Source organism: Astatotilapia calliptera, chromosome 4, assembly GCF_964374335.1.
Source record: "Astatotilapia calliptera chromosome 4, fAstCal68.1, whole genome shotgun sequence".
NCBI classification, from domain to species: domain Eukaryota; kingdom Metazoa; phylum Chordata; class Actinopteri; order Cichliformes; family Cichlidae; genus Astatotilapia; species Astatotilapia calliptera.
The window spans coordinates 5880936-5908741 of NC_137425.1; the positions used below are offsets into that span (position 1 = coordinate 5880936).

Genomic DNA, 27806 nt, shown 5'->3' on the forward strand with positions numbered 1-27806 from the left:
CAGAGGAGGTTTGGAACTCCTCCAGTTTGGAAGATTTGACTTCACTTACTGTATTGAAAATGTAATTATTTCTTGGTATGACTATAGCAAACACTGTGACGTACTTACAGTACATGCAGTACATACAGTACTTGCATCGGTATGTTATGTGTTGCAGTACAGCTGGGGATATATTTTGAGCTAAGCTGTCTTGTTTTATTTGCTAGCATTATAGTAGTTTTGTTATCTTAGCTGCAAGTAATACCTTTCTCGTTTGAAATCATCTAAAGTAGAAAATGCCACGTGAATTAGTAGATCTAAAGCAAGGTATGTAGTAAGGCATGGTTGCTCAGTTTTATAGCAGTCTTGAGAAGGATTAAGAGAAGTGAAAACGGAGAGTTTAGGTGATTTTAAAAAGGGGAGAGAGAAGGAAGCTGTGAGAAATGGAGAGTGAGAGAAGATGACTGGTGATACGGAGAGGGATAGTGATGGTGTTTCGCTGGAGTTTGCTCCACGGTTCAGGGAGGACCTCTGTCTCTGCCAGTGCCTCTTAATCCATCACACCTCCTGCGGTCCTGGATCCGACACACTACAGCGTCTTCCCAACCCGCTGACGAATTTATGCTCAGCTCTGTCATGCATGTGTGCCCACTGTTCCTGGCCTTCTCTTATCCCTGTTTTCACTCTTTTTCTTTCTCTGAGTGAATGTCAGGGCTATCAGCACTGCCTCGGGCAAGATGGACAGACACTGTTTTACAGTGTTTTTATACATGCTCCACATCTAGACTTGTTCTTTCTCTCAACACTGAGAGGCTTTTCCCCTTCCCTTTTCATGTTTTGCCTGCCAGTGTCTCCTGCAGCAAGCTCAAATATTTTCAGTGTTCTTGCCCTTAATTTCTGCTACAAATCCAGAATCTCTCATAACGAATATTTGGGATATCTTCCTTTTTTATGATCCATGTGCATGTACTTATTTGACAGGATGTGCACCTCCAGCCATCTGTGAGTTTTAGAAATGAGGGTCGGCTACTTTACTTGATCAATCTTGCTAACCCCCCAGATGGATCTGCACATACTGCCTAAGCTTTTTATGAAATCTGACGTTATAATGAACAGGCTTGATTAACCCTCTGTCAGACTGCTCACCAGAGCTGGAGGAAAGAGAATTGTGGTGGTGGTGATAGAAGAACATGGCCTGGCTCTAGGCTGTGAAAAGATGAGCTAGCATGTGGGCATTTGATTTACGTTCAGAAATGCGTCACACATACTTTGAAGTCTGCAGCACTTTGTCACTTAACCTCAGTTTTCTGGCAGGTTTTCAGTGTTTGTAGTCTGTCCCTCTCAACTCTGCAGCCCGCCTGTGTACCTCACAGGTTTGCTCTGTGCCTGTTGTTGCACAAGGTGACCCTCTAAACACTCCAGGATCCCTGCTGTGATTCTGGCTTTTCTTTGTAGCGGCCAAATTACGCACCTCCACCCCCTGTCCACCTGGTGGCGATGTCTCAGCACCTTCCCACCTGTTTCTCTGAGGGAGAGGATAGTAGGTAACTTAATATTTTTGACATTTCCATTTTATTTTCCGTGTAAAGGGAATTAAGATAGTGACAGGCTAATTGTGTATTGATGTGTGTTTGTGTGCTTGCATGTAGAATGTGTTTTTCCTTTTCTTTTGTATAATGAATATATTTTCTGTTTTTGAGACTCTGCGATAGCTGTAATGAATTCCAGAAGGCTTTTTGTTGTTTTGTTCTGTCACTCCTATTTCACAGTAGACCAGGTTGCTTGAAGTCCCTGCCATATGGTCATACTGAAGGATTTATTGGATAAACTTAACCTTTTCATACAAAAACATTGCTATAACTCTACATAACTTATGTAACCACAATAGGATCCGTTTGTCTTTAGAATGGCAATTTATTGTAAAGTTAGAGTAGGTGACATTAGATTATGTTGGAACAAGTATTAATTTTAGAATATGAACACCACCTACACTTGTGTTCATAATCCAAAAACTCGTGGTGATGGTAAATGTAGATTGTAATTTTTCAACAGCGACATTTTATATGTAGGGATAGTAAAGCTAAATATTTTTTCTGCATGTGTTTTTGCTACTATTTAGCCATGACAGCAGAAGCAGCATAAAGAGAAAATGTGCAATGCAGCAGTGGTCCCTGGCTGTAACTATCAGTTAATTAGGTGAAGTATTACACTGAAACAGGTACCCTAATGGACTGCCAAGAATGTTATGTTAGGACGACTGGCTCTGTAGCCACAGTCACTGGCATAATTGCAAATTATTGATCTGTGAAGATATTATAGGCTGATGATCCAACCTGCTGAATATTATACAGGTTCACCTCCTGCAGCTCCCACCATGGTATGAATATGTTACCTCTTAGGTGCCATGTGGTATTTGCAACCAGGATGTTAGAATCAGATTTTTGGGTCTTGTGGGTTATAAGGCATTGACCAGTTTTGTTTTGACAAAGCCTGCAGGTACTAGATCGGATTAGAATCTCAGGAATTTGGAGACCAAGTCAACACTGTGTCATGTTTGTTGACTCATTTTCTTCTGTTTCTTTCTCTCTTTCTTTCTTTCTTTTTTTTTTTCTCCCCCGTCCAGTGTGGTACGGTGCATTGTACTGCAGGCCATTGCCAGTGACATTGCTATGGGAATGTGATCATTTGCAAGGATGTTTAGGGGGTGCCTCATGTCAAATAACATCCAAGTAAATATCAGGATCTGAAGATTCCCAGAAAATTACACTTTCAGTGGTTTTAGCATTATGGCTGTTCAGTAGTGATGTGCGATACCACTGATTTCCTTTCCGATCCGATACCAAGTAATATTCAGGGTGGTATCGACGATACTGATCCAATACCGATACTTTGTACAAAACGGATTTTATTTATTGTATCTCAAATTATAGCGTCATAATGATTACAGGACATCAGAATACCTTCTTCTTATCACTTAATAATGCAGAGTTCATCATATAGAAATAAAAAAACTAAAGTTGTGTGCTATTTGAACACCTTGCCTGCCTGGAGGACTAAAGGACTCCGTGAGAGACTCTCACCCTAGCAGCACCTGTCCCTCTCCTCCTCTTCAGTTCGCCTCAACATACGCTCGTCATATTTTGTGATATGATTTACTCTGAGGTGTTTGACAAGGTTAGTGATGTTGCCACAACCATACATGCCAACCCTCCCGATTTTTCCGGGAGAATCCCACCTTTCTCCAGATTTTCCACCCGGACAACAAAGTTGAAAAACCATATCGCAGAATTCATAGCGCGGCCCAGCCAATTCCAGTTTCCAACAATGACGGCAGCGACTTAGTTTTAATATCACTCTTATTTCTCTTTCTGGGTCGCAAAAAAACGTTTAACATATTTTCAGGTGAGGATGTAGCTGTGTAAACTTCAAATATCTGAGCCGACCGACACATCGTCTTCAAACCCCCGCGGTCTTTCACCACTCGGGTTAAACATGATGTACAAGTCACTTTGATAACTTAAAAATGTTCTTGTTTGGCTTTTTCAGTGTTTTATTTGTTCGTGAGTAAATCGGTTTGGCTGAGATTAAAGTTATTAGATTAGATTAAATTAAATTAAACTTTATTATTCCCTCGGGAGGGTTCCTCCGGGGTTTTCACACAGCTGAATAAACGTCAAACAGAAAACTGATTAAACAGAAGAGTTTACGTCAGTGTCCGGTTATATTTTAGACAGCAAGGAGCAGACGGCAGAGTTTCACTCCACCGAGGGAGCTCGTGACGTACTACCCGGCTTTCTTTAGACCGCGAAGGCCGGTCCTCAGGTGGAAGCAGCCTCTGAATTTGGACACCCCCGCTGTTTCCGGGCCGGCCAATAATAACGGTGACATTTAACGTATTTTATCCGATAAATAAACCCTGTAAAATATATTTATCCGCCCAAACAGCCCTTTTGAATGTCTCCCTAATTCTGAGGTCTCAAGGTTGGCAAGTATGGCCACAACACCTCACTTTTTTTGCCACATTTATTGCAAACCACGTCTCAGCTGTTTGTGGAGGTAAAATACATCCGCACACTTACGCTCAGCCATTGTTGTGAGTGCGCACGCCAAGGGGCTGCGAGACATTTATACAGCCGTATTTCGCACATGACTATGAAAGGCGGAAGAGGAAGTAGTTCCTTTGAATGTAGGCAATCCGAATGTTATAGTTTCTTTCCACTGTGTTCCTGTTAATGATAAACTACAAATTTACTCTAAATTACTAAAATATCGATATTTTAATGTGAGAATCGATTCTAGAACATAAATGATTGGTATCGGAGGAATCGATATTTCAGGATCGATCCGCACATCACTACTGTTCAGTCTAATTGAGGAAACAATATGAGCAAATGTTATTTGTCAAAGATGTTTTTTGTTTGAATTTTAGTTGGTCTAAAAGAACACAATCTGGGAGAAGTCAGGCTAACAATTCAGAGAAAATTACAACTGATGTATGCTCTGTCAGCCCAGCAGCTTAACAATGTGCACTCTCCAGCATTTCTATGCATGAGCTTCTGCTTTCGGCTGCTCCCTTTAGGGGTCACTGCGGTGGTTCATCTGCCTCCATCTCACCCTATCCCGAGCATCCTCCTCTGTCACATCAACCTTCTGAATATCCTCCTTGACCACATCCATGAATCTTCTCTGTCGTCTTCCTCTTTTCCTCCTACTTGGCAGCTCCATATTCAACATCTTTCAGCTCCTTTCCAGCCTCACATAGAAATCACTACACACCTTTTCCTTTCTCTTTGCCACCTAGCCTCCCAATGCTCTGTCTTCTTTACTCGTCCTCCTGACTATCCCTCTTGTTTCTTTGCTAACCCTTTTGAATGCTTTCCTGTACCTCCTCATTCAAAGCCAAGTCTCCTTTTCTCTGTCCACAGGGTACACCTTCTTAGCAAATTACCACTTCAGCTGTACTTTCCCAGTCCTCCCCACCTTTTGTCACCCTATGTTCCTGCCTCTTCCTGAAATGCATGTTCACCTCATCCATCCTTTTCTCTGCCATCTGTGCTTTTCTCTTTTTAACACTATATCTCTCTAACACCACCTCATCACACCTGTTCCTTTTTACTTGCATTTCTTCATCGAAGAACATTCAGCATCAACGCTTCAGTTTCTACCTTCAAACTCATGATCCTGGCTGATATTCTCCTCACCTCTACAACATTGTTCACATGATCCTTTCTCCATTTCTCTTCCTATCTACACCATGGTTGTTAACCTGTGCACCAACGGATCCTGCATGGAAATCTTATTGGTGATCTACACGTTTTATCTGGCAAACCCAAGCAAGTCTAGTTAAATGATTGGAAATGTTTTAAATATCAAATGTCTGGCAAACTTGGCATTTCTTTGATCCTGTTAAGATTATTATTATTTTTCTTTAGAAGGGCCAATAAATACTTTTATCCTGCAATGAAGTAAAGATAATACTCCAACAGCTAGACATATTGAAAGTAAACAAGCTAAATATGCATTGTTCTCACTGACACTGAGGTTGGGAAGGCTGTGCAAGCGATGTGCATCACCAGCTATTCAGATTGTCACAAGCACAGATGGAAAAACAAATGAACAGAAATGTGTCCTCGAGTGTAAATATGCATTGTAAGCTCTTCACAATATCAGATTTGCAGATGGAGGTAACATATGCACAGAATATGCTATCACCACGTAAAATTTACAGATGGAGTGAATATCGCAGCACAGGAATTATTACACCATGAGCCGAGTGTCATGTATTCACTTAGTGTGTAACATGTTAGTGATGTGGTACCGGTATACCGTGGGGCTGTAACAGTCTGGACAGCTGGTGGCCTCTAGCTCTCATCCTGATGGCAGAGGCAGACGCAGCATCACCTCGCTTACCTCTTGTTTATGCAGAAGAAGTTGAATCTATCTGTCTTTTGGTTTGTCAGAGTCTCTTCCCTGGCGTGTTGAAGTATGTGACAGAGAGATGGAGAGAGATGGTGACTGGACTGGTAGAGTGAGAGCAGACTGTCTTTCTGTAATGAATATAAATGGGCTCCAGGTCTCACTCTCCTCATCTGGCCTACCTTTCTGAAAGCAGACATGGGATGAGAATGTGGATTGAAGTTGGCCCATCCTCCTATACTCCTTTTGCTACACAGTCACACCTTCTGCATTATACATACAGAAAACAGAAGATCAAACTTGTTTTGTGCCATGCTTTTTTTTGCCGGCTGCATTTTGGTTTTAAGGTGTCATTTGAAAGGGGCATCTTGAACATAATCTTCTGCAAGGTAAAAGGTAAAAAATGACGACGTGCCCTAAGGAAGCCCACAAGTTACACTTATAACTCAACATAGCACTGAATTCTGATCTGTAGGGTACATTTATTCTGCTTATGTAGTTTGTAAACTATTTCTTTTTCTAATTATTCACTGTCTGTAGTCCTGAAATGTAAAAAACTGAGGAAATTCTAATGTCAAAGAGCTGATAAATTGTTGTATATCATTTAAGATTAAGTGTGTGTTGAGAGACATTAAGTGTAAGTGTGTGGAGAGACATAAACCATTTTGACACTTATGTGAATGTAAAGTAAGAACATTTGTTAAAACATGACTTCTTGAAATGAACCATAGGTTAAAAAATGAATGGTTGCAAGAGGTTTTAGTGCTGAGGTTGTTGTGCAGAAAATCAGGAATGATGTGTCTTGTCAGTCAAGATTTTGTGATAATGACATTTTCAATAAAGATGTGCAAAAACCGATGTTGAAGGACAGGAGTGCAGAACATTTTCTCTTTTCTACCGTGCACTTTGTTTTTGATTAAACTGTAATTATTGTAAGTGCAGAATGGGTTAAAACCAGAGTGGCAACATCCAAGACTATAATAAGGCTCATGCAGAAGTGCCAGAAACGGTTCTTCATTTCCAGTTACTCAAATGATGACAAATTGCTCTGAAGATGAGTCCCCATGGACTTCTGTGCTAAAATGCCCAGCAGAAATGAAAATTTTTTGCAACAGCTGTTTGGGGGCAAACTTTTAAATAACTCCCCTGTACACATTTTTGTGAACATTTAACCTTTTAGCATTATTTTGTCATGACTAACAGTCGCCTAGCGTTAGCAGGTTTCTGTGACTGTGTGATGTTGTCCATCAGTCCATCGCAGCACTGTTAACCAGGCTCTGTAGTTTTATCTTGTAACTTAACAGTTACAAAAAAACCCCAAACAAACAAAAAAGGAGAGCCAATGCCACAATGCTAAAACAGAGTCTTCGAAATGGCAGTTTACAAACCAGATGGTGACATCTTTGTGACTCAATTCATTTTTATATGGCCTGTAAATTGCATGTGAAAACCATGCAGAAAATACTTTGGTGAGCTTGTGACATTAGTTTTTCAGATTTAAAAATAGAACCTCTTACTTTAGTGGTGTTCAATACAACAATAGCCCTCAAAAATTGTAGTGGTAAAGAAGGACAGGTCATTTAGTCTTCACAATGCAGCATCCCTAGCACAGCGTTTGTATGCTTTTGTTACAGAAGAGTAAACTGTTGTCTAGTTCTTTAGTTTGCTGTATTTGCAGGCAGAGAAATTTTGATGTATACTCTGCAGAATCTGAACTTGTTTGCTGTTCTTCTGCATTGCTCTCTCTCTTTCTAAGCACTTCTTATCCTCATCCTAATTTTCACTGCTTTTTATCCAACCTTAGAAGTGCTGATGGCTACCAAGTAGCTGCAAAAAATTCTTCAGTCCTTATCTGAACCACAGCACCTCGATTACCTCTTTCCTTTGTCTTTTAATTGCCTTTGGGAGAGCACAGTCTTTGTGCCTGCCATACACTGTAATGTGACAATATTTATTTTCCCTACATCATATGCATTATCACCTATTAGCCATTCCTTTCGTTCACACCGTCATCTTCAGATTCCTGTGACAAATGAACTGTCTGAAGACATTTCTCCTGAGGGAGTCCTATGATTAGCACGCATCTCCTCTGTCTCTCAGTTGTTATTGTTGCTTTTCTCCTACTGCTTTGCTCTTGATGTTTGTCATGAAAAACAAGGAAAAAAAACATCCCAAGCTTTTTTCTGGTTAAGTGTCATCTGGGTGTATTTAGAAAGCTGTGAGGCTGTTAGCAGTGCTGCCAGTGTTGTCATGTTTTCTTAAATTGATTTCCTGTGATTACTAGGCATTCATTGTGTTCTTTAAGGGACACGATACAAGAAAGCCACTTGGTAAATTGTGCCTTGAATACACTGTGATACAATACCAGAATGATGACACGAGGAAGCACATGCATGTAAAAAATCACCCTCGCTCACTCGTATAGACTGTAATTAATTGCCAGGAAGTCTCAGGTAATTTAAATTGCAAATGAGTACAGCTTTCTTTTCTCCCGACTTTTTTTTTGATTAATATTTTATTGTTTTACTGAGCGAAAATGCCACCAGTGTTTTCATCAGATACAAGTGGCACAAAAGAAGAAAAGGGGGCACCGAATTGAGATGATCAGATTCAGGCGTTAGCTCTAAACATTAATTAAGTTGTCTGGTTCCAGAGCCGGTGAGGTCCGCGTGTCGCCTCTTCTGTTTCCAATCCACTCACCAAGAGACAGAGGTTCCTCTTACCTTTTTACCCCTTTCCTTCCCTTTTTTTGTCTCTCTGGATTCTTGGTCCAGTACTGTTTCTGCCAAGTTTTCTTAGGTCCTAAACTTGTCTTTCAATCAGACACTAATTAAGCAATGGAGTGGAAAGGTTTCTCTGGCAGGAGATCAGGGGGACTTGCAGGTTGAGTGAGAAAAGCCAGATCTTGAGACCTTGATGACTTAGGTATGAAATTTGTGGAGAGGAACTTGAAAGGAGCGTAAGGGAATGAGACGAGAGGAAATGAGAGATTTAGACAGCAGAGAAATTACACTTTGAAACCAAACCGTGCATATTCCTTTTTATTTTTCAGTAAGATGTTCAGGCATTTGAGACTGCTAGTATAGAACGGACCAAAAATTAGAATAGGAAAATAATGAGGAAACTCCGCTTTGCTTCAAATGGAAGCGGAGAGGTGATGTAGCCGTTACAGTCTAAATCTGTACCGCAGTATTCTGGAATAAAAACAGCCTTGGAACAGGTGCTTATCAAACAAAACTTTGACCTTTCTTAGTCGTTTGAAAGTAAAGTGTGACCTTGTGTGTGTTGTGAGTACAGACTGGCTGCTTGAGATGAAAGTCTTAAGTCCTGCCCTTCACTTACAGCCACAGCGGATGGGATGCAGCCTGGCTGGAATCACGTGGCTGGCACAGCACTCTGTTCATCTCAAAGCAAAACAAAGACGAAACCACGCGCAGATAAAGGAAGGGTTCCCTTAGTGAAGCCGAGTGCACGCTGCTGCTGTGCTTTGACTGCCAAAGACTCTTTTAAATAATAATAATAATAATAATAATAATAATAATAATAATAATAATGGATACTTTATTGATCCCCATGGGGAAATTACTTGTTTTTCTCTGCATTTGACCCATTCACTCAGTGAAGCAGTGGGTAGCCACTAAGCAGGCGCCCGGGGAGCAGTGTGTTGGGACGGTACCTTGCTCAGGGGTACCTCAGGGTAGCCGTTAAGTGGATTCGAACCCCCGACCTTCCGATCATGGGGTGACCACTTTACCTACTGAGCTATCCCTCCCCCAAAACAAATAAATCCAGAGCCCTTGCTTCCTACTTACTGGGAAATACCACTCAATTATTCCAAACATTTAATTAAGAATTGCCATGACATGTACAAAGAGAGGCACATACACACATGGGATGCACAAGGTCGCAGATTTCTTAGTTATCGGTTTTGTTGCTTTAAAAGTCAAACTGTTTTAATGGCTGTATTTCTGTGACACTACAGGGAGCCTGTAGCTATTTTAGAGTCTGTTGTACTGAATTCAACTTTCTGCTGTTCTCTGTATGGCAGGGGTTTAAGAGGCAGCCAGCTTGACTGATTATTGGACCTTTCCTACCTCATACACCTCATACCACCTCATCCCACATCTGGCTGCTGCCACTGCCCAACTCTGTGCTCTCAGCATCAATGCTGGCAATGTCCAGAGTACCAAGTCCCCCACCACCGGCAGAAATGTCCAGCAGTCCTGTGGCTGAGAGCTGGTGTTATACTCAGGTGAGTAATGCATGACTTTTTATATTTTGTGTTTCACTTTTTCACTTCCTTGTGTTTTACTAAACTGAACCGTAATCAGGCCAGAATGCATCTTGAAATATTATAGTTAGATTGTCAGGCATTACTTAAGATGGTAACCACTAACCAGTGCCATTAACCAGTCTCCTGTGTCTCCTGTCCTTTTGCCTGGAAATTAATCTCAGCACACAATGCTGAAGGATGTCTCAATTCCTAAAATGCATCTGAAGTAAAAATGGTGTGTGTGTGTGTGTGTGTGTGTGTGTGTGTGTGTGTGTGTGTGTGTGATTTAACAAAAGAAGTATATCTGATCACATTGCACCACGTTTTTAATTTAATTAAAAAGTAGACTTAATAGATAATATTTTGCTGATTTGCAAAACCGTTGACCATCTGAGATGAAACAAATACAGCTGTAGTTGGGATATAACAAAGCAATTTATGACACACCTGTGGCAATAGTTGTTTTCGCTAGAAATCAATTTTAAATGAGGCTCTGAAGCAGTGATTTTTAATTTTGTTCAACGCCTGTTGCCTCAGCTCTTCTCTCCTCATATCTCTTTATCACCTCCTTCATTTGATACTCTGGTAAAATGCGAAAAAAGGAAATGAAGGTGTACAAACTGAGAAATAAGAAATGGGGTATATTTTACTGGACTGCTTTTGTAACCATAATTTTAATTTCACCCCTTGTAAATGCTGAGGTTATTTAATTTGTGGTCTTTAAAGATGTTAGAGGATTTATAAGATTTTGTCTTTAACCAGCCCGAACTCACTTCGGCAAGCTTCCTCGTAATGTCTTTAAGTAGTTATAAGGAATAGTTCTTCAGGAAATTCCAGACATCTTCTTTGGATGTCATCTGCCTTTTGTTCACTTTCCAGATGATCCCAAACTGTTTAGATAATTTTGAAGTCCAGTCTCTGGGGATGTGAATCCATGCCTGATAGTTGTGTGTTCCATTGTGTGTTCTTCCATCCAGGTGCTTTTTTTATTTTTTTATTTTTTTTGCATTGGCAGTGTTTTTGGAATCATTGTTATGCTGAAAAATGAAGCTGTTGCCAATCAGACAGTTTCCAGATGGTATTGCATGATGAATCAAAATCTGACAATATTTTCTTTTTTCATTATTCCATCGTTTCTGACGAGATCACTGGCTGAAATGCAGCACCAAAGGATGACAGAACCTCTGTGTTGTGTTGTACCTCTCCTCTGACTTCTTTAATACATTTTGAAAATGATTTGATATAAAAATTAGAAATTTGGATTTAGCACTCATTAAGACCTTTTTGCTACTGATTTTCAGCCCAGTTCTTGTGTAATTTGGCAAACCTCAGCTTTTTCTTCTCATTTCGCTTCCTTAAAAATTGCTTTCTGACAGCCACATTTGCACTGAGACTGTTTCTGATAAGGGTTCAGCAAACAGTAGATCAATCAACTGATGGACCAAATACATTTCTCAGGTCCTGTGTCTGGTGTTTGCTGAATAACACGACTTTTAGTTATTGTTATTATATCCCCACTAGACGGGCAGGCAACGTGGACAAGCAGCTTTTTTAAAATGTGATTACATAACGAGGTAGCGTAGGAGTTTTGGTACCAATAGGTGTAGCTGCTAAAATTCTCAGACAGGTTTGAATCCCGGTGACCTTTATCTTAAGGTCACAGGGCAAATTCTGAATGCAGTCACTTTTGAAATTGATACCATAGGTGTTTCCACTAGGAGGCTGAGGGTTAGCAGTGGTGGCTGCAAGTGGGTTTTAGACTGGCCACTTTTATGGCCAATAGCTCTTTGGGAATCAACTTGGTGTTGCAAAAACATTATAAAACAATGTTTGTTTGTTTTTTGCTGCATTTTTTACAGGTTTAACTTTCCTGACCGTTTGCTACATAGCACCTTTAAAAACCCTTTGTTGCCATTTTTTCCTGTTATGTGTAGATACAACACTGCTTTATCACTTTTGTTAAGTTCCTTTTTTATGCTTGAATGAGTCAAGTTAAGTGACTTACTAAACAAACAAACCAAAAAAAAAAATGCAGGTGAAAATGTTCATATTTTCTGGTCTGAAAATAAGTTAAAAAGCAGCTAATTTTTAAATGAAACTATGATTAACTAGCCAGGAGAACTACTGCTCAAGACCACGTTAAAAATTAGAAGAACGTTTGGTTCCTTGGAGGCAAAATATAACAAAATGAGGCCTGACTCAAGACTTTTGCACAGTACCATATGCACTACCTGGCTGGATTTAGCAAAACAATCTAATTCTACCCCAGAAGAACTCTGAATTTAGTAATTTGGTAATTACTTGGTAATCGGTCCCTTTTGTTGGATGCTTTCATGCAGTCAGGAGGTTGAGATACTCTTTTTTTTTTCGGTTCCTCCTTTTGTTGTTTTCTGCCCGTAGATTATCAAATGTCAGTTTGATTCATGCAAGCAAAATTATCTTCATCATTTATAAAGTACAATCTTTGCTTTAGAATTGGCTATGCACAGTCTGACAAATTGCTTCAAGCTTCTTCAAACATTGTTGGTTTGTTGGTAAGAGATTTTTTGTTGCCTGCTTCTTATTTCTGCTTGAGGCTAGAGGCTCAAGGCTATATTAGCAGTTACTACTATAATTTACACCCAGATTACTAGATAAACTGTCAGACGTTGAGCTATATTGCGGGTGAACTAGGTTCTGTGTTTTAACAAGGTGGCGATATCGCTGTTTCTGCTGCATCAATTTTGAATGTTAAAAAAAGTTCTCTAAACTTACAAGGTGCAGTGTTAAATTGGAGGAGTACTTCAGCCATAAAGGTGTTCTTGAACAGTGTTACACAATATGTATCTTTTGCTTTAATCAGCCTGGTGCAGCTTTTGCTAATCTTTAATGGTGAATCTTTTTTTTTTTTAACTTTTTTGGTATTTGTGCAATATTAAATCTAGCTTGCTGATATGCTTTTTCCCTGATGGCTTCTACATTACCAGCCAATTTTTTTATTTTTTTTATTTTTTTATTTTTTTAAATAAAAATTGATGTCATTTTACATGTTTTCTTTGTTTAATGGTTATCTGTTCTATGAAATTGTATTTGTTATAGTTATTGCAGTGTAGGCTTTACTAGCTCAGATAACACTTTCCTGATAAGAGCAAAGCTAGATAAAGTATGTCATTGATGATGTCTGTTTTTTCATCTCTGCTACGTCCTTGCAAAATTGTTTTTTTTTTTTTTTTTTTTTCCGTGGCTACTTTTCCATTATCCTTTCTTCTTTCCCTTCGTTTGTTGTCAGTGTTTATTAAGATGAAAGGCAGTTTTGATGTGCGGTTTTGAAGTCCTGGCTGACCAAAGACCACTTACCCATATAGAATAGATAAATATATAAAAAAGGAGATCTGGTTTCAGCCCATCCTGTGCTTTTTCTATGCAGATCAAAGTGGTGAAGTTCTCCTACATGTGGACTATCAACAACTTCAGCTTCTGTCGTGAGGAGATGGGAGAGGTCATCAAAAGCTCCACTTTTTCCTCAGGAGCCAATGACAAACTCAAATGGTTAGTAAAGTCTCATCATTCTAGCTAACACATATAAAGTACAGCATTCCTGCTCTAAGAGTGCTTTTGGAGAATGTCCTTTCAAGAAGTCGTCTTAAGGATTTTCAACTTAGATCTCTGTCAGTGCGCCCCAGGGCAGCTGTGGCTACAATGTAGCTTGCTATCGCCAGTGTGTGAATGTGTGTGTGAATGGGTGAATGACTGAATGTAGTGTAAAGGGCTTTGGGGTCCTATGGACTAGAAAAGCGCTATACAAATGCAGGCCATTTACCATTTACGTGATCTACGTGCTTCTACACGTGGAGTATCAATCATTGCTCTGTGCCTTTTAACGTGTCTGTGTTTGCAGTGTTTATTAGCATATGTTTTGAAATTAAAATTAACCTTCTTGCATGACACGTTAGTATGCATGAATTGATCTGAGGTTAAACCCACATTTAAATTGGATTACTTTACTCTGAGATGAGGGGACTTTGCTCTGAGATGAGCACCCTCCTGCTTGTCGTGTTTAAAATTATAGGTTGAGTTTGAGCAGTTCACACCTCCCATCTTTCCTTGAAACATCTTGGCAACTCCCCAGGAAGAACTGAGGGATGTGGAGGATGTGGCTAGGTACACAGAAAATTGCTCTATAATTCTTCGTCCGCTAATATTCACAGTCTGACCAGGGGAAAATGGATAAATGTATGCTGAATTTTCCAGATCGTAGCTTTGGACTTTGTTTGATTCCTGCAAAGTGTGGCAAAAAATGTTCAAAGAAAAAACTGTTATGTTTAAGGTGCTACAGTGCTTATCCATCCTTGTCAAAGCTAAATTTTTGAAGGCAGTAATATGATTTGATTTTGTACTAGTTTGCCCTGAAATGACTTGACAGACTTATTCCATCCGGTGTTGGAAATGTACCTAATTGCCGAGAGTGCAGCTGTACAAACTGGCTAAGTGAACAGCTACTGGGCTGTCATGCTTTGACTTCCGTAGATGGCTGAACTGATGAGTACTTTTTGGATCCACATCATCAAAGATTTGTGTTAAGTATGACATGCCAGTGATTTCATTTCCACATAAGTCAGGGTCACTCATTTAAAATCTCATGCATTTATGTAGTGGCCAAAGATATTTTAGGGGGATGAAGGCAATGATTATGTCCTGGGATAAAACAATGCAGTAGTCACATTGGGTTATGTAAGTTGCTTGTTTAAATTGGATGCAAACTGTGTCATGTTAAAGAATGATGACTTAATTAGTCTTTTGTTTCCGGGTGAACGATTCTGTTATTTATTTATTTTTATTTTAACCATCTGTAGCATAACTCTTTTTCAGTTGCATCTTTTTCCAGTGCACTGCACTGCAGATCAGCCCCCCAAGTTGTACAATAAAAACTAGAGACAAACATAAATGAATTAATAAGAACTTGTTAAGAATTCAGGCCAGGTTCGCTTTTCTTTTCATTTTCTTTTACCTTATAATACTTTTTAAGTAGAGGTTATTTAATTTGAAAAATGTAAGACTTACTTGGCAGCTGACTATGACGTGATGCCAGGATTATTACAGTAATTCATATAATGTCGTAAAATATTATTAAATAATTTCCAGAATTAGTTTCCAGATGCTTAACAGTCCATATGGCCATGGTAAAGTGTTTGATGCTACTTAAACTGTAACAGGCTGTGCAACAAACAATCCATATGTTGCAAACACAAAGCTATGATTCTTTTGTGAAACTGGTTTCTGTTGCATTGCTGAGGACCCTTTTTTCCTGTGATTTATTTTAGATTTCTGATGTTTATTTATAATTATTGCGGTTTCATATTGAAATATTAGGAAAGCTCAGACTCTTTGCTCAACTACGTTGTACCACTACTGACTATAAAACTCTGCTGGATTTACCCTCATTTCAATTTGGCCGATTCCAGTCTGCTTGTGAAATTCGGCAGCGCCTATAACACTACTTTTTCGAGGATGCTCTTGCTGTTCAGACCAATTTCACGTCTGTGAAGGATTCTAGATCTTCAACTTGCATTTGTTTTTGTGGAAGAGGAGAATCGAAAGGATCTAGATCTGACAAGTATGGCGGGTGATGAGTGATAACTGTGCTTGTGGCCAAAGTTCAGTTTGTGTGCATTGGTGTACAATTGACACGCACCACAGGTCATGACTTTGCACTGAATGCTCTCCCTCAGGCTCCTTATTCAATTACTGCTGAAGCCCTCAACAGTCGGTCTGATCTTGGGTTAAATGTCCCCCTAAAAAAAACCCCCAAAAAACAAAAACCCCAAACCACCCAAAAGCACAGGGGGAAGGGAAACCCCCCAAAACAAACAAAAAAAACTAACAAAAAACGAAAATACCCCAAAGAGCTTACTGCTGATCACGGATCTCACCATGGACACTGTGTACTTCTACTGAAAATGGCTCATATTAGTAGTGACAATCCTTGACATAAAGGTTGGGTCAGCTTGACACAGAAGTCTGCACAAGTTTGAGATCAAAGGTGGAACTCCTGATGCACACGTGTGAGGTGTTGGAACATGACTTTTCAGGTGCATTGTAATAAAAGTAGCTTCGCTGGAAGCAAAGAAGAAGACTTTGAGGGGAGATTGGGAGTATTAGAATCAGGTGTTGTTTATTGGGTTTTTGTGAGTACAGTGAAACTTTATATTGGTTTTGCTTCCTACTTTGTTAAAAAAATACCCTTTTAATGGCTATATCTTCCACTTTAATGCATACCGTGGTTAATTAGTGACTAGGAAATATATTAAATCCTATGTATTTTATTTATTCACAAGTTTCATAATGTCAAAATATGTTTTTAGCTTATCTGATGAATTTATGCCGTGACAGCGCCTCTGGAGATTTGTCAGTCTTCCCATACAGCCACATGTCACAAGAATCGCTACTCCTCCTGGTCAGAATCGAATCAAACATAGACACGGTGATCACCTAACAGGTCTTCATCCAAACTGTGCTTGGCATTTTACCTGCAATAACCTGCAAATTGTGACGGATCCTGATCCTTATGAGTTATAATACTGCGTTATTGCTGCTGTGGCTTTGTTTAAGTGTATGGGATCATTAACCAACCATGGCACAGCAGTGGGTTACCTCACAGTGGTATTGTCTCACTGTCCCTGAAACCATGTTACAAGTGTGAGTCTGTCTGGCTTATTGTCAGAGTAACATAATAGTGCACCAGACAGATTATAGGTTCACTTTTGAGCATCATTTCCTTTGATACTGGAGGGTTTTGGTGACAATAGCTTTGGACATGAAGAGTAGTCTGAGACTGCTGCTAAGCAGATCTTTAGTAGCCTTAACTGCTGTGGTTTCTGTGCTTTGATGTAGTCTAAAGCTTCAATTAAATGTTGCTTTATGAATAAGGACATTATTCGATTTTTAACAACTTGTTTGAGAATTTGTGAAATCAAGAGAAATTGCTTCATACTGGCTAAAACATAATTTGATTAAGTAATTGATTGTGTTTGATGAGGAAGACATTTTTGTGCCATTATAAAACACATTTAAAAGCTGAAGTGGAGCATAGAAGCGACCGTTTAAAGTACATATCAGATGAAAAGTAAAAATCATTGTCAATAATTTCCAATACTTTTCATCTAAGAATAATCAGATTGTCACTTACAAATATTACAGATACTTCCAGGAACTGATACTCCCCCTTGTCCTTTTTTTTCTCTTCTTCTTTTTTTGGTCTCACTAGTGTGTTTCTTCCCTTTCTTTCCCCTAGGTGTTTGCGTGTGAATCCTAAAGGTCTGGATGAGGAGAGCAAAGACTATTTATCACTTTACCTCCTCTTGGTTAGCTGCCCAAAAAGTGAAGTGCGTGCCAAGTTTAAGTTTTCTATCCTCAATGCCAAGGGAGAGGAGACCAAAGCCATGGGTAAGTCAGAATCACCAGGCCCTAAACAGTGGCAGTCAGTTTTATTTATATAGCCTTATGGCTCAGTCAAAATAGGAAAACCTCCTTGGACTGGAAAAAAAAATCGTTGATTTGTGAATGTTTTCAAATTTGGTGACTGATTTCAAGTAGGCGTGACGACCTGTTGGCTTACCAGAGATTGAGTGTGCAACATCCTCAAGTTTTAGGTCACAAGGTGATTGCACAGATCACTTTGTAGAAGAAAACCTGTCTCCAAACAGTCACAGTCTGACTGCAGCCACATTCAGACAGATTTACGAAGAGCATGGAATTCCTTTTTAATTCATAAACACAGACAGATTGCAACACATTGCAATCAATCTGAGCTAGTCTACCTGGGCTCAACTCATCTGCGATGCATCTCTTTGCAATAAGACACCAGTTTTGCCAACTGGTTGCATTTTGGTTATATTCCTATAAAAGCATAGTCTGCAGTTAAATGGCCAATCTCTAGCAACTATGTCAGTATTTGTGGAGGGATTTCTGAATGAGGTTCTGGCTATACTCTCAATTTAAGTTGTTAGTGTGAATTTCTGTGTATGTAGATGGCAACATATTTGCAATTTTCACTGATCTAATTGCTCACCATTAAATGCCATTGATGCTTGACCCCATTCAATCGCAAACTGAGACTAATAGCTGACACAGTCAAATTATTTTAAAGACACCAACTGTCTGCATGTGAATCGTAGACCCTGTCCTCGAAGCAACTATTTGAAAAGCAACAAGATTGCAAGTTCATTGCACACACTGATGAAAGAAAACATATTTATAATACAGGTGATCAAGATGGTAACATTATGTTTTATATGAGGAGCTTTGACATGATAATAAACACATGACCCCCCCTCACCGGCACAAGAAGTTAAGACTAACAAGCATTTAAAAATACATGGGAGTCCAGTTTTATTTTCTGAAATCCTAACTTGTTCTAATTGACACTGAAAAATATATTCAAATTCATTACTGAAACCTAAGCTGTCCACATAGACTTTATATTCAGCACAAAGCCAGGGATATCTCAAAGTTTAAGAGTTTCAAAATGAAAAACTCTTGTCACACCTGTGTCTTTGGGGCACTGAAATTTGTAATGTAGAAGGTGGAGAGTGTGTCTAATACCCCAAGTGTGTCTAATAACGTAAGGTATTGATAGCCATATGGGCTTGTGTAATCACTGCCGGTTGGATTCATTTCTGGTAAATATATAATTCAAAGTAGCGTGGGGCAATTTTGATTTTAATTAAAAAAGACCCAACCTTTTTAGAAGTCTTCGACAGCCTCACTCCCTGTTGATAAATTGGAAGTGAATGCACCTCCAATTCCTTTTTTTTTTATTTTTAATTAGGTTATGTTATGGGGAGGAAAAGCAAACTTGTGTGGAATTGAATTAGTGAGGGCCAGATGTGACCGCTTCCTGGTTATCAGGCTTTTTGGCTGCCTCCCTCTCTCCCAGTACCCTGCAGCTCACTGTACAGGAAGCATGGAGGAGGGAAGACGGGGCGGGTGGGTAGGGAGGTAGAGAGACGAGAAGAGGTGGGAGGCGGAAATATGTTTGAATGAGAGGCATATGCAGTGAAGTTGTGTACAACACCCTGCGGTGCAGGTTGTGTAGAAAGGGAAATCATTTTTCCTGCTGAGAAACATTCCCCCATGTGAACTTAGGTACCTCATTTGCTCACTTAGACCTTTGTCATTTTTCTCACTCACAAATTCGTTTTCTTTCTCTTTTATCCTTTTTAATTCCATCACTATTTGAAAACTAAATCTTAATTCTGAGTGGCCGACTGAAGAAGAGTTTCTCTTGTAGTGCTTATACTGGATATTAGGTATTTTGTGATCTATAGTTTAGTTTTGCATGGAGGATTTTTCTTTGGTAGAAGTAATAATTAGACTGTGGAGATGTATAATTTCAAGGCCTTACAATTTTGGTAATATTGCTCCCTTAAATCGCCAGAGAAAACCTGAATTTTGGGAATGCCAAGTGAAGTAAAAAAGAATCTTCTTTTTCTGACTCTCTTGCTCTCTTTTTGTCTCAAGGGGCTTTCTGTAATAAATGGTATGCTCCATGGTGCACACCCCATCCCATTCTTGCCATATGCCCTCCTACAATCTTCCCACATTCCCCCTGGGGAAACCTAGGCTCTCCACTGCACTTGCATTGTCAATGGAGAAAATTACCCAACTGCCAGCATATTTGTGACACTTTAGCAAGCACTGTGTCTAAGAATATGGTAGTAAAGATTGCTCTATTGGTTCTGGATCATTTAGAATCCAATTTAATCCAGGCCTCTAGGAAAAAAAAAAGTCAAATAAAAACAAATTGGCTTAATTAAGAAAGCTGAGCGGCTGTGGACTGTTTGTGGCAGGACAGTGATTTGTCTGCCTCTATACTGTGTTCCTGTAGGGACCATATTTAATATAATAGTTATTGGGTTATATTTCTTTTAATGTGGATAGTTGAATAGAAGGAAGAAATGGTTAGAAAAACTAGTGAGAACTTAAAGTAGAGTAAGTCCAGTATCTTAACTTTGCTTCCATTTATATATATATTTTTTTAGCTTACTGGAGAAGTAAAGACATATTTATATTTTCCATTTTTACAGATGTATTCATTCCCATGTTTTGGGTTTGTTTATATGGAAAATATGAATATTCCTGCAGTACATAACAGGAGGGTGTAGGATATACTATGACGGATTTGCTTGACATTATCTAATGAAACACCCGATCTGCATCAGTCAGCCCTTGAGCTTCTCACTAGAGAGGGTGTTTGTCTGTGGATCCTCTGATGGTCTGTACTTAATAATGGAGATGGATTCAAACATCAGCTGCAGACCCCCCCCCCCCCCCCCCCCCCCACATGGCCACATCATTTCTCTCTCTTGCTTAATGTGCTGGTTCTCCCCTCTGAGGCTACTGGGTGGATTGTAAGTTGTCTTTTGACCCCACTCCCCCCTCTCCCCAACACACACACACACTCCGTCCTCCCCCCTCCTCCTTTTGCCAGAGAAAACAGCTGCCCCCCTGCAGACTCCTGTTCTGACAGCTCAGAGAGGAGAGATGGAAAGTTCTCAACCATTGCCGCAAGCTGTTTTGTATTCAAATGGTCTCCATGTTAAATCTCCCCTACAGACAATGGTTTTGTTGTGTTGTAGCCAAAGGCTAAGTGAGCTCATGTGTGTTGGCTGTGGTCTGCTTTATATTGTAATTTAAGAATGAGAAATGTTGGTTTCATTTAACTGAAGCTGTGGATGTGAACTTGTCAGAGTCTGTTGCCCTCAGTGACTGATAGAGGCGATCAGGCATTCTGTGTGGGGGGAGTGGAGCACCGTGTAATAGAGTAGAAGTTATTGGTCAGTCTTTATATAATCAGGTTGTATTGACATTGCTAGCAAGAATGTCAATAGACAAGTTTGTGCTGACATTAGCTTATAGAGCTCGATCTTTAGTAGAGGTTAGATTTTCTTGTGTGAACAGCTGTCACGTTTATATCTCTTTATGCCAGCCAGTTTGAATCAGTGTGTAAATGGGAGCAACGTTTTACATTCGATTTTTCAGCTTTTTATAAAAGCTAGTAGAATGCCCATTACTGCTAACTGAAGACTAGACTAATTGTCCTTGAACAGTCAATGCATGAACAATGGATCAGTATAGTCTGTTGTTAATTATAAGTTGTGGTTAGTGGGATTTTGCTAAAATTGAGTGGTAAAAAGTAAGTCCAGAAAAGTGACAGACACCAAGAGAGATGTTGACTCTGGCTGCTCTGTCAGCTGCTATTTTTCTACATGCCAGCTTGTCTTCTGGCGACCTTCTCTTTCTGTGTGCCAATCGTACCCTTGAGTTTTCTGCCTGAATATGGATGTCCTGCACACCTAAATACTCTGGCTTGGCTTCCCCTTTAGTCTTTCTCTCGCTGTCGCCAGTTTAGACATCATTTTTCTCACCTTCAGCATCACCTTAGATTCTCTTTTGGCAGGGTGAGAAATTTCAGTGGTAGTGAAATATCGAAGTGCAACTGCGGCGTTGTTAAAAACTTGACAATTATCTCCACTTGTTGCTGATTCATACTTGTTAAAAGTGTGTTTTTGTTTTTTTGTTTTTTCATACAAGTTCATTATAATTTCCCCGAACATTAAGAGGTATGTGTAGCTCCACTAAATGTGTACGGATCTCTCAGCTGCACCTACCTACCCCCCTCCCTCCACCGCTGCCCTGCTCTTTTTGGTATTCTGGCAGAGTGGCTGCACTCCCACCACCTTGGCCAGCTCACTGAAAGAGTGAGCGCCAGCGATCTGACCTGCAGTTGATTCTCTGCCAGTGCAGTGTTCTGATGCCCCAGTGGAGATGATAGCATGGCATTAGCTGAGCTCAGCACACACAAAGCCGTCATCATTGGTGCCTGTATGCATGCACACATCCACACATGCACCCACAGTCATCTCACTGTCACAGCTGAACACTGAAGAAATCACACTTCTCTTTCTCTTTTCACTGAGTCTGCTGGGGCTTCTTTCCAGCATTCCCTCTCACCTCTCTTCACTTCTCCCCCCCCCCCAAATCTCTTCCTGCTGCCAGCCTTTCTCCTCACCCCCTAGATTAGCTTTAGATACTGCCACTGGGGAACTATTCACTCGTCACTGGTCTTGTTACTTACCCAAATAACACAACTTCACAAGTAGCTTCTGTGCTTTGGGGCTTCATCTGGGTCACACATGCTAGAGCCATCAGACATGTTTAAAGGACATAAGAGTGGGTGAAAGTCACTAAAGAAAGAAGATTTTACTGAGAGCCTGTGAAAGATACCTGCATTAAGTTTAATTCTTTGTCTCAGCCCAGCCACAAAAGGTACAGTGTAGCAAAAGTTTGACACAGTTTTCAAACCTGCTAGACTTTGCTGGAGATACCGTTGGCTTAAAAAAAAAAACCTCAGTCGATTTTAGAGTAACTGTTCAGCTGGGAGAACAATGAATAAAGTAGCTTTGTAAAGTGCATAAATACATTTTGTGAATTGACTTTCAGTCAAGCTTATTTGTGTATCGGTTTGCATGTGGATTCCTGTCAGTTTCTTTTGCGTACACAGCCTCCAGAGGCAGAGGATTACAGTGAAGGACCCCCTGCATGAGCAGTGGTGGGAATAACTGCATATGCACTGCACTCCCCCGCCAATCCCCTCTTTGGCTGCCTGCTCTCTCAGATCCAAACAGGGGATTAGACACAGGATCTTACAGTAGCATTGACACTTCATCCTAGTGCTTCCTACTGTGAACTGTCAGCAGATCTCCTATTGGGGTTTCTATGCAAGAGTAGGCTAGAGAGGAGTCTGTTTGAAGTGGCAAGTGTATACACATTAAGTTTACACACCCTGCAGATGTATGAGCCTTAGACATGATCTTTTATGGGGTGGCTGTAGCCTTTTTCACATTTACCTCTGGACATTGTTGGGAGAGTCTGGCTGGACATGAAGCTGGAATTAGGCTTTTTAACATCAGCAAAAGAGATTCTGACTGTGGATGCAGAATACAGGATGATGATACCTACTCATGGCTCGACCGGACATCAAACATACTTTGCAGTGGGCAGTTGTGAGGGAAAAGACAGATTTGAACATTTGATTTTACATGCAGCTCGACTAATATTTGGAATTGTTTAGGGCTGCAACCCACGCCTAAAAAACCAATTGTGTATCTTATAGTCAGCTGGAATCAACACGAGACTTTCACTGTGCTGTTTTACCAGGTCTCAGTGACACAGTGGTTATTTTTAGCACATTTTGTCATCTGCATTAAAAGTTAAATTTAATGTTGACTTTAAGTGGATGTAATATGCCTGGAAGTTCAACAGAAGTCTGAAATGTCAGTGATGACCTGAACCCTTTTAAAGTACTGAATAAATTAGTTGGATTGAGATTAAAAACATTTGTGAAGTTGTTTTGTAAGAACTCAAGCGTAGGTGGATTCTGTTCACTATTTTCTGACTCTGTTTTTCTTAAAAATCAACATTGTATGCAATATGTCCAGGTCACTGGAAGGAGGCCCCGGGGCAGACCCACGGCACACTGGAGAGATTGTGTCTCTTGGCTTGCCTGGGTACACCTCAGTGTCCCCTCAGATAAGCTGGAGGAGGTGGATGGTCTGGGCGTTCTTGCTTAATCTGCTGCCCCTGTGACCTGTTCGCAGATAAGTTAATGAAAATGCATGGCCAGGTCTGGACAATAGATGCTGATGGTTCTCATTGTTGGTATAAAAAGCTTTACGACTTTCGCTAGGGTCAGGTTTTTATTGTCTACCAGCTGTGTCAGAGCATGCCTGAAAGAGCAAAAGCTTGAGGGTAGATCCTGGTTAGTAGTGGTGGTTTCCTACCAACAGAGTCTGATAAAGAGGTGTTGGAAGTGCCACAGGTCCACCTCTCAACTCATACAACTTAAAGTTATTTGTTAGGTTTGCCAACACTGGGCCAGATTTTATGTCTGGTTCTTTTAAACATGCTGGGGCTTCTGTGGCAAGAATTCCACAGGCTGTGCTGTGGGGTTCAAAGTGGCTGAAGAATGAGGAGAACAGAGGGATGACAATGTTAACTTTGGACCCGATCCTGAAAATAATAAGGCCTTGGATGGATGTCAAGCATGGGAAGTTTTTATAGTGACCCATGTTTCATATTGATGTTTTGAACTGGTCCGAAAGTTTGGAGCAAAATACAGCGGTCCCTCATTTAGTGCGGGAGTTCTAAAAATAACCCGTGACCGGTGAAATCTGCGAAGTAGCCAGCGTTATTTCTTTTACAATTATTATAGATATTTTAAGGCTGTAAAACTCATCACAACACACTTTATACACTTTTCTCAGACAGGCATGAACCTTTTCACACTTTCTCTCCTGTTTAAACACTCTCAAAGTTCAAACCGTTGCAGAAAGTCCAGTATTATAGAATGAAACCAAAGATCGAACCCTGTTTTCAGGTCCAGAACATGGGGAAATTGAGCAGCTGCGAGAGAATCCAACATCGATGAGGAATGAGTTGAGAAAAATTTATCTGACTGTTTTGTTTTGCTTAATGCGCCTTATAATGCAATGTGCCTTATGGTCTGAAAAATAAGGTAAAGTCCAACTTTTTGTGCGATGGTTAGCATCTTCCTCTGCCTTTTAGATGCTACCACAGGTGCCTTTGACGTTGCAAAATGTTTCATCGGCATTGTTGTGTTTGTTGGGGAGAAAACTTACCAACATACAGTACAACACTTTTCAGAGTCACACTGCTAGCGATCAAGGATTTATGTAAATTTGACAAGCTGAACGCATTCTGTACTGTACAGGAGACACGGCACGGAGGAGATCGAGTGACGATGGTCTACAGCCAATCAGGAGGCAGAACACAACGCAAAATTGCACAAAAAAAAAAAGAAATTCTCGAGACCTCAAAAGGTGAACCGCGTTATAGCGAGGGACCACTGTATTAAATGAACCAATTTCAGGATCATGGACAGTGCATACATTTTTCACCATGTTCCCATAAGCTGTGCTCTAGCACATGGCTGTTTGAGTGGTCGACCATACTAAACAAATCCAGTGGAAATTTTTTTTTACACCTGTATAGAAATAAATGTTTGTCAGTCAGGCATTTCCAGTTTAAAGTGATGTAATTTATTTTTTTAGAAGAATGCGAAAGAATTCAATGTTGAACTATTGTCGGCTGGTTTACAGTCCTGCCTGTCAGTTCCTGAATCCTGTGTGCATTATAACAACTCTCTACCAGACTGCAACTGTAGGCCTACAATTAACATAGATGTGTATGACCTACATTTCTATGCGTTTTACAATTAACAAGCTGCACCTGTCCTGTTAGAAACTACCCCCAGCTAAATATCTTGTTAGTTTGTGACAATGCACAGCTCTTGGCAGATTGGGTCATAATGAACTGAACATACTCTGACTGTACGGTGCAAAACTAACATCTATCAAAGCAATTTGGGGGATTATACAATCTATGTGTCTATTTAGGTTCATGTAAAACACTCTTGCACTTTGCAATACCTGGTGGTATTTCATCCAATACCATCAGGGAGCGTTCTGGCTGTCCTGTGTTCGTTCTGTTGCATGATAACAAGTACATCTCCGTAGCCAGAGTCATAAAGAACTATCTTCAGTGACACGAAAAAAGAAAAGGATTCCTGTAATAGTCTCCACAGAGACTCCACCAAGCCTTCATCTCAGTATTGTGGAGTGAGTCTGGGTTACATGAAGAGGAAGAAGTCACTGAAACAATCTGAATGCACAGAAGATACTTTGAACAAACTATATGCCAATTATCTTGAAAAATTATGCACAAGTGTACCCAGGAGAATTGCTGGCAATTTGAAGGCAAAATGGGTTGTCATAACAAATATTAATAGAAGACGTAAAAAAAGTTTATGATTTATTAAAAGAAATAATTCTCACTGCTACTGCCCAAAAACTGCGTGGCTCTAATATACTATAATGAGACTGGGGACACGTTGCTTTTATACTCTTGTCAGTATGACCAAGCATTGCACAATTTCATCTGGTAATTTGCCAATTTGTTTATCCGTGTGTCCTTACTAAATTTTCTTCTTGTTTCTGCTTAGTGCCAGCACAATTCAAGCATGGATGATTACATTTTTATTGTGTCTTACAGAGCATCCTTGGAAAGATCTTAATGGGGAAGAAATGACAAGGACTTGGCAAATAAACTGATTTCTATTGACTCTCATTGTAGCTTGTGGAGCTTTTTCCTGTAGCGTCATCTAATCCTTTACAGGCGCGCAAAAAAACAGCTATAAAACCTTAATTTATTACCGTACCGTATCATGTCATATAGTTATGTCTGCGCTTACAGGAATGGACAGTGATGGCTCCATGCACAAAAAGGGTCTGTCGCTTAAGCTCAGTAATCCCAGAACAGTGCTCAAGGAAGCAATTTTCTTCTCATTAGCAAAATGGTGAATGATGTAATTTCTCCAAAGAATGGTGTCTTATTCTTCCAACAGAGCTTCAGTTACTTGCAAAATTTATGTGTTAGCGGCTGGCCTTATTCTATCTGCAATTAGCTTTAATTTGCTGTGATCTCTGTAGCTGCCGCAGTTCAAAGCCATTAATGTTTTGACCTTGTATGTGAGTATTTGTGACTGTTAGGTGACTGTGACCGCCTCCACAGTGTGCCTGTTGTACACACAAGAACTCCACCACCTTTCCTGTGTCTTTGTAGTGCAACTGAGTGTTACAGAATCCTTCCTGCCACTGTTAGAGATAATTGGCACTCCATAAACACATGATAATTGGACTGCTTTGATCCCTGCAATTTCTCACTTCTTGGCCAAAGAGGCACAGCAGTTCTGTCTCATGTTTACCACTAGTCTTTATGTGGCAGCGAGAGGATAGAGAGAGTGAAACGGGGGAGAGAGAAAGATTCTGTTTTCTTCTGAAGTGTTAAAAGCTCCCTGCAGGCATTACTTCATGCATCCAGCCTCTTTTGCCATTGTTTCTCTGCTGCTTATGGCCATGACTCATAACAAACTTTCTCTTTCGCACACACATTCACACACGCAGAGCTTAATCACGTTGTGAAAGTCTTCAAGTAATCTTGTTTCTCCTTGTTTGTCCGTGTGTCTTCTTTTCCAGAGAGCCAGAGGGCGTATCGCTTTGTCCAGGGGAAGGACTGGGGTTTCAAGAAGTTCATAAGGAGGGACTTCCTGTTGGATGAGGCCAACGGTCTGCTGCCTGATGACAAACTAACTCTTTTCTGTGAGGTAAGAGGTGGAACTGTTCGTTAAAACTCATGTTGTTTGTTGAACTAATTTCACTGTGTCTTCATTTTTAAGCATTCACAGTACAGGCTGCACCTCCAAAAATGAAAATCCTTATCAAAATGATTGTTCATGAAATGGGATATTTCAACATTGACATCATATTCTGAGCTGTGTTTCTATTAGTTGAGCTATTTGGATTAACCCAGAATATATCATTTTTATTAAGTCCAACCTATAATTATTAAATTTTGCTGAAATACCTACATTTCCTGTGTTTTGGTGGTTTTGCCCACAAGTGATCACAACTCCTATTTCACTGAGTTGTTTTTTTGTCACTACTACTTATTCTATGTCCCTCTTAGTTAATAATGTATGTTTTTATTGGTACTACATACTCTCTGGGTTTCTCTCTTTCAT

General features: G+C 40.0%; 1 protein-coding gene across 4 annotated transcripts in view; it reads left to right on the top strand.

The window, feature by feature from the left end:
* The window catches only part of spop (speckle type BTB/POZ protein), a 96387-nt gene that overhangs the window by 37078 nt on the left and 31503 nt on the right, over window positions 1-27806 (top strand). For all 4 annotated transcript variants that reach the window (XM_026164225.2, XM_080300135.1, XM_026164226.2 and 1 more), the window contains 4 exons: window positions 9944-10147; window positions 13575-13696; window positions 17439-17590; window positions 27262-27389. In XM_026164225.2, coding sequence (XP_026020010.1) covers window positions 10061-10147; window positions 13575-13696; window positions 17439-17590; window positions 27262-27389 — 489 coding nt within the window. In that variant the 5' untranslated portion in view covers window positions 9944-10060. The remainder of the gene's footprint in view (window positions 1-9943; window positions 10148-13574; window positions 13697-17438; window positions 17591-27261; window positions 27390-27806) is intronic.